General features: G+C 38.1%; 2 protein-coding genes across 6 annotated transcripts in view; both read right to left on the bottom strand.

Annotated features, from left to right (window-relative positions):
* Positions 1-2,032: 2,032 nt before the first annotated feature.
* LOC108259354 (uncharacterized) lies at positions 2,033-4,927 on the bottom strand. 2 transcript variants are annotated; one of them, XM_017458774.2, is made up of 4 exons: positions 4,607-4,927; positions 3,655-3,843; positions 2,735-2,949; positions 2,033-2,448 (listed from the first exon to the last, which is right to left on the bottom strand). In XM_017458774.2, the coding sequence occupies exons 1-4, from the start codon at positions 4,614-4,616 to the stop codon at positions 2,152-2,154; spliced, it is 711 nt and encodes a 236-aa protein (XP_017314263.2). In that variant the 5' UTR covers positions 4,617-4,927; the 3' UTR covers positions 2,033-2,151. The 2 variants fall into 2 exon arrangements, with proteins under 2 accessions (XP_017314263.2, XP_053532714.1); XM_053676739.1 differs by having other exon boundaries at positions 2,735-2,946; positions 4,607-4,926.
* A 1,846-nt stretch (positions 4,928-6,773) lies between these two features.
* Positions 6,774-7,500, bottom strand: part of LOC128629290 (uncharacterized) — a 6,971-nt gene continuing 6,244 nt past the window's right edge. For all 4 annotated transcript variants that reach the window (XR_008393639.1, XR_008393640.1, XR_008393638.1 and 1 more), the window contains one exon: positions 6,774-7,500. This exon is cut by the window's right edge and continues 1,876 nt beyond it. The gene's annotated coding sequence lies outside the window, so the exon portion shown is untranslated.

Genomic DNA, 7,500 nt, shown 5'->3' with positions numbered 1-7,500 from the left:
TACTCAAATAATAGTAATTATAAATGAAGATTTTAAAGTAATTTCTTACAGTAAACTACAGTTGGTTTATTTTTTTGACTGTGAACACAGGAAGAGAGAGTTGTTTGTACTTACGAGGAATTTTGGCCATTGCAGCTCCAATGTCAGTTCCAGCTTGAGACACAACTGGGACAAAAGCAATGATGACATCACTGTCGTTCACCGACTTCACTTCACGAAGTTTCGGCGAAGTTGTCAGACGCTCCATGAAGGTCTTGTGGGACTTCTTGGTCTTCCCAAGGACCTTGACAAAAACTCTGATCGTTGCTGGAAAGACTGTACATCAGGAAAAAAGAAGCAGCTTTTACATTATTAACTATGGAAATAAAGGGTTAATGGAATGGGCTGAAAACATGCAAATGCTACAATTTCTCAAGTCGCATTCACAGAGCAAATGGTTCAACAGGATCAGCACAATATCACATAATATCATGCAATAAGATTTTATCAAGAACACATACCTTGGGTCATTTTGAAGGGGGATCTCAGCCGAGTTACACGCTCTGGACTGAATTCGTTGGTGGACAAAATGCAAACCACAGGTTGTTTATTTCCTGGTACATTTACTTTCACTCTTCGGGCTCAGGCTGCGAAACCATTAGCAAATTAATTGTCTATAATTACACCAGCGCAGAGAATGTTAAGAGCCTCCACCTCCTGCCTGGAAAGTATGTACAGCGTGAACATGAATGAGTAAGGTGTAAAACCGACTGTGGCGTGTGCTGTCAACTTACATTTATTTCATTTATACATCTGAGCAGTTGCTCAAGGGCCCAACAGGTATTGTGGTAGTGCTGAGGTTTGATTCACGACCTCCTGAGCAGTAGTCCAACACCTTCATCGCTGAGCTACCACTGCCCATGGTTAAATACAGTACATTAATGGTTATCATAAACCATGATAAACTTTACAAACATTAAGCATAGAAATATATTAACAATTATAAATTTTAAGACGCCTTCTTCTTCTTCTTCTTCTTCTTCAGTACATCAGTTGAACCCGTCTGCAGGTGTCTGTCATCTGTCATTGTAGATCATTGCAGCAGGATTATCTCCATCCCAGATGATTTGTTCAGAGTGTTTGGTCGCATATCTACTTTACTTACTCATCTCTTCATTCAGACAGGAGAGCAACTGAAAAGATTGGTCATATCTCTCATTTTGGACCATTTTAAATATTTATTAAATAAAATATCTACAAGTTTGTGTAGCTAAAGTATTCTTTTTTTCTCAACAGCGTACAGACGCTGACGTGGTTATGTTTATTGTGGTTATAAATAACGGTGTTGCTAGTTTAGAGATACTGGTCTTGACACGATAAAATTAAACAAATGTCATACGTTTAATATCTCGATTTTTGTTTTCCCGGTAAGGTCACGTGATCGGAAACTGCTGTGTTGGTGGCGTGTAGCCTGGGTGTAGACACTTGGATCTGCATGCTTGGGTAGGAGGTGTTTTGTTCTTTCTGAACTTTCTTGTTTTTCAGCATTCCTCCATAAGTCTTGCCCTGATTACACCCCCTTGACAATCGTCCACACATTCTTGCTCCTTTCGTTGTTTTGTTGAGCATCTTGGAGAATCTGACTTCTTCTGGAGACTGTCACGTTTGCTTCTTCTTCTTTTTCGCATGCAAAACCCAGCCGCCTTCATTATGTTTATTTCTCTGAAAAGTGGTGTCTTATGTAATACGTTGCTTTCTCTTCTAACGTAAATATTTCTCTGCAACATTATACTTTTGGATGAGTAATGTTTGGAGATCTAAAATGTTTCTGTACTGACTCGATAAAGCAGAATTCATCAAATAAATATCTATAACAAAATTATGCTAAACAAAGAGTCCCTAAGACTGTTGCACAGTACTGTGTATTTTACTCATTTGATTTATTTCATTTAATTTTAGTTTATTTTTAGTTTAATCATAAATCAAATCTTTCTATTAATCCTGAATTCACTTCTTTTAATTTGAACTTTTAACAAAACCACAAATGAACACATTTTTGTCCCCATTCCTATAGTTTATTATTGAACAGAGAAGTGTTTATTTAATATTAACAAGTTTTCTAAACCACATACCACAATATCAGGCAAAGCAATATTATCCGTATCACATGTTTTAACTGTGTTCAGTGGCATTATTCAACTCATGCACAGACTCCTTAGTGGAACTCAGAAATACAAGCATGAGGACAACATTCATACCAGTAAAAATCCAAGGAGTCCACTTCCCAAGGTGGTATTTGCTATTTTTGAGATACTTGCTGTAGTAACTCAGGGACCCAGATACGATAATCAGAAATATCTCCAAAATTAAGAAGTGGAAGAAGCTGTACCCTTCTGGCAGAACAAAGTAAAAAAGAAAGCTGCTCAGCACGGCGCATAACCAAGGAATAAATTCGGTCTTGTCCGCAGCCTGCAGGGGAAGAGAGTGAAATTAGCTGGTTTACACACAAGCACACCAGTTTCCTGTACGACACACCGGCTGATCAAAATATAGAAAAATATTTAAACTACTGATAACAAAATATGATAACATGCACATTTAAATTAATCGTATAAAATATGTTCATTTTAAAAATGTACAAATAACGGTGCATGCGTTGGCTGTAGCATTTATCACGGCTGTATCATGGTGTCAGTGACTGTAGTGCGGCAGATGTTTAACATTTTATTCACATCAACAGGCTCCATTCAGAGACCTTATATGGTGTTTCTCCTCCTAGATGCTTTATTACTCTTTTCAGTGCCTCATCATTGGTTCGGGATTTCAGCAGTCCCATGTCTTCATGATAGAGAAGGTCCACAGCAAACACGTCATTCCTGTGAACAGAGTGTCTGCTGTCTGGTGCGATGTAATCCTGATCGAATGTGTGGTGGAGAGACACCAGAACGACGCGCTTGTATGAATGTTCTGCTGAGAGAGAGAGAGAGAGAGAGAGAGAGAGAGAGAGAGAGAGCTCACATAACATATATAATTCATATTTATATATATATTATATACAGAGGTTTTCAATAAAGGCTGCTTTCACACTTGCCCTGTTTTTATTTTAAGTACTGACCTGAACATTTTTGTGCTGATGTAAAATAAGTCGCCCCTTGCGATGCTCCCACTGCAAACGTGACAACGCTTTTAGCAGTCCTAGCTAGTCTCACACTTGCTTTCTACATTAGATTTATTATGATCAGTAATGAAGATGAAATAAAGACTGGTGTAACTCTGGTGATCAGGGAGTTGTTTTGTCTTCGCTACAGCTTTGGAGGCCGAAAAGTTAGAGTTAGGGTTTTTATGCAACTTGACTGCATTGAACATCCCACACATACAATACACACTGTTTATGTTACACTGCAACACTGCCATTCAAATATTTTCTATTCAGTCCGTCGTAAATCGTCTCATTTTCACTCACTAACCAACCTGATCAGTTCAGGCAGGTAAAAATGTGTTTGATGTCACTTTTCATTTTTATTTGAACTTTTTGCAGATTTAGGTTCCCAAAAACACAGAAGGCAGCTTTCCTGTAGGACTACATAAAAACGTGTTCTGGAAAATGTGTGCTTACAGCTGAGGAAAAAACATGGGTAAATGTGAAAGCAGCCTTATGAATGAACGTGTGTTTACTGGGAATTCTTTCAAGAGCAGCTTGAATGTCCGTTCCAGCTCGAGACACAATCGGGACGAAAGCAATGAGGACATCACAGTCATTCTGCGAGTCCACTTCATGTAGCTTCATTTCGGATCTGAGACAATCCATAAAGTGCTTATCGGAGTTCATGGTTTTCCCTAAAACCAGAGGGTAGACACTGTGTACTGGAGATCAGAGAACAGAACATAAATATACAATAAATACTCAAGAACATGAGCAGTGCAATCGTTCAGAAAGCCATGCTTCACGGTTTATATTCACAGAATGAAAAACATACAGTATTAAGTGTACAGGAGTTATAAAGAGACACATATTACATCATCCCAGGACTGCACTGCAGCACTTCATTATAAGGGTGAGTGATATAACGATATCATTGATTTCACAATACTGTATATTAGCATTACGATACACAATATCATGGATATTGTCAGGTGTTGGGGATTTTATGTCTCCAGGATAGACTGGTGTGAATGTGCTCACAGGGCTTTCAGACATTTAAAAAAAACAACACACTAATATAAGGTTTAATTTTTATTTTTTGCATTCACATCACATTATTTTCTCAATAAATATCTTAAAGTGGGATATTTTGGAGTGATGTAGAACAAGAAAAGAGCAACAGCGCCACCAATGGTCGTAAAAAAAAACGACACAAATAAAAAAAAACCCTTCCATGCATAATTATTAGCATGACATCATAGCTTAGCAGTCAGGACCGTAAATGAATGCTTATAAACATTTAATAATGAACTCGTCAGGATTAAAAACACGCTGTTACTGTTTACTGATCATGTACAGATTATTCATTTTCTTTCACTGACTACAGTAATGCTACATGCAAACATTCAGAGGCTACACGAGCACAGCGAAGCAAATGCATCATCATCAGCCATGCAGAAGCGTTTATTAGTTAAGAATACATACCGGGAAGCATTCTGAAGTCAAATGAAAGCCCAGGTTTGTCGTGTGATCTGTCGAGGATCAGTTTAGGTGCAGAGAGACAGGAAGACTGATAAATTCACTTTCACTTTCGCTCTGTCAGGACATCTGTTAAGTCATGCATTTACAGGAAAGCAAATTTCAAATTCCTGTAAGAAGCCCCTCTGTGTGTGTGTGTGTGTGTGTGTGTGTGTGTGTGTGTGTGTGTAAACACTCTGTCTCGTGCTGTTGCAGAAAAAATAATCACTGACAGGGTGGTGTGATGGTGTGTGTGTTCCTGTTGGTCATTTTCCCATAACAGCATGTCCGGAAGTGATTGATTCATCTTATACCACAACAATTTACACAATTCATGTTTTAATGCACTGAAGGATAAAAATGCTTTTTTATTATTTATTTATTTATTTATTTTTTTACTTTTATCCATTTAATATCGTGTAATGTCTGTAAAAACAAATGGAACTGAAGTAGAATGTAAAGTCTTAAAAGTGATTACGTGAAAATGCGTAAAAATGTGCAGCCATGTTTTAAAATCTCCGAGCACAGCAACCGTTTCTGTAAACTGTCAGTAACCGATCTGTTAATACAGAGACACAGAAAACAGAAGATTTAACCAAGTGTGTGTGTTTACTTTCTCGGTTTCGTATTCTAAAACAGATCTCACGTCTCACGTTTGTTCAGTTGTTGTTGTTGTTTTTCATGTGCATGCTTGGACATTGTGTATAGCTTTATTTTACTCATAATATTTAACATCTAGTAAATAAAAATGAACATGCTTTAAAATGATACATTTTAGAATTATTTTATTTAATTTTATTTAATTTCAGCAGCAATGTCTACACAACTTCATTAGGCATGTGGAAGGCATTTTGAAGTCAAATTAAAGCCCAGGATTGTTGTGTACACTGTCGAGGATCGGTGTGAGACAGGTGGAGAGAGACAGGATGACTGCTAAATGTTCTCTGACTCTCTGTTAAATCGTGCATTTGTAGGAACCCTAAAGTGTAAGCGTGAATTTACAGCTGTTACAGCTGTTACAGTCCTCTAATCCTGAATATGAGGTGAAAGTACAGTACGTGGAGTAAGATGAACGTTTTGCCTTAATTCACCTCTTCTCCTAAGGGTGAGTTAGAACAATGTTATCACTGTATATGATGAAATAAAGCTTGCAGTACAGTGACATTTTCACTGCAGTGCTCAGTGACAGTTAAACTTTCACAAGCTTCGATATTTAACCGATACCAGGACGTGCACTGCTGTCATGCACTGTTTCGATTATGTGCACGATGTTACATAAGCATTGCATTTCATATGGTTACTAGTCTGCTTTATTTCGAGCTTATTGTAAGAGATACTGCTGCAGTGCCTCCACCATGTCTTGTTGAAATGGGAGTGATTATAGATCCTTATACCACATCGGCGTTGGATTTTCAAATCTGGCCAGAAGGGGCTGATTAATTAGCTGTTAGCAGCTCTAATAGTAGTGCGGCTGCAAATGACAGGTTTATATTCATTTTATTCTCTGGGCAGAGGGAAATTTTTTGTCAGTGAGTGCAATGTACAATGTGAGGGCAGACATCCTGTTGAGGAAGGGCTGAGGCCCAGGGATTGAAGGCTCCATCCACAACTGGATGTGTTCGGCCAAGAGGAAGTGGGTATGTTCGCCTCAGAGGAGACAACATACTGCCCGCTGAGCTTCGCCCTCAGTCCTCCCGCACCACTGGGGCTGGACGCCATTGTGCACACGTGGCCGAGATCACGTCTGTACTCTTTTCCCCCAGTTGCTCTGCTCCCACAAGTTCTGGCGAGAGTTCGCCAAGACCGTCTATGTCTGCTGCTAGTAGTACCTTATCGGCCAGCTCGAATATGGTTCTCGGAGATAATATCCCTGCTAGACGGCACTCCTTGGGAGATTTTGTCTCAAGCTGGAGGGCTGATTTAAGACCCTCAGCCAGAACTATGGAAACCGTGGGTCTGGCCCCTGAGGGGCACCAGCTCATAGATTCTGGTCTCGCAAGTGAGGTTGTAGAGACCATATTGAATGCTAGAACACCATCCCCGAGGAAATTGTAAGCACTCAAGTGGTGATTTTTTGTTTTTGTGTCTTGTGGTATTAGTTTAGTTTTCACAAACATCACATTACCATTTAGCATAAGCGTATGAGAATTTTATTGATTAGAAACAAACATTCATGAAGTCTTTACACACAGATTCAGTCTTGTTATATTCTGTTACATTCTTGTCAGACTTCGTTTCCGATTTTAATGTTCTGTGCATTTAATAAGCATTAAATATAGAAACTACAAAATATAGTGGAGTAACATTAAATATAGTGGAGGTAATCTTAAACTTATGAACAATTACAAGGTAATATCAAGTCATACTAGTTTTGCGTAAGCAATTCTTCATTTACTACACCCTAACAGTGGTTCAACCTAGAACCCTCTCAGAAACAGAAAATCTCTGTTGTAAGGTTCTACATGAAACCTTTATTAATCAAAGAATCCTTTATATGTATATAAAGTATATGTTAGGATGATTGCAGAATGATTGATGTCAAAATACTCATAAGGTTTGAAAGGAAAAGTTCTAACTGTAATGAAAATGAAGCTGATTCAAAAGAATTGATGAAATTTTAAAAAGTATTTAGAAGAAAGATTAGTGTTTATTTTATGTTTGTTGTGCAGTTATAGTTAGATTACGTTGCTATTTCGTTGCCATTATGTCAGGCTGCTGTATAATTAGAGTTATATTAGGCTGCTGTTTATTCGCCAGTATGTTAAGTTAATGTTTATTACCATTATATTAAGCTGCTATATAGTCACAGTTACAGTCCCCCTGCAAAAATATTGGGACGGCAAGGCCAATTAAATTGTTTT

The sequence above is a fragment of the Ictalurus punctatus genome, chromosome 27, assembly GCF_001660625.3.
Source record: "Ictalurus punctatus breed USDA103 chromosome 27, Coco_2.0, whole genome shotgun sequence".
NCBI classification, from domain to species: Eukaryota; Metazoa; Chordata; class Actinopteri; order Siluriformes; family Ictaluridae; genus Ictalurus; species Ictalurus punctatus.
The sequence above is the reverse complement of the archived record's forward strand: the minus strand, read 5'-3'. Positions and strand labels throughout refer to the sequence as shown.

Coding starts and splice junctions, on each gene's coding strand:
- LOC108259354 (XM_017458774.2), bottom strand. Junction 2,950..3,654: donor TGCTCTTGAAAGAATTCCCA/GTAAACACACGT, acceptor TCTCTCTCTCAG/CAGAACATTCATACAAGCGC. Junction 2,449..2,734: donor GAGGAGAAACACCATATAAG/GTCTCTGAATGG, acceptor CTTCCCCTGCAG/GCTGCGGACAAGACCGAATT.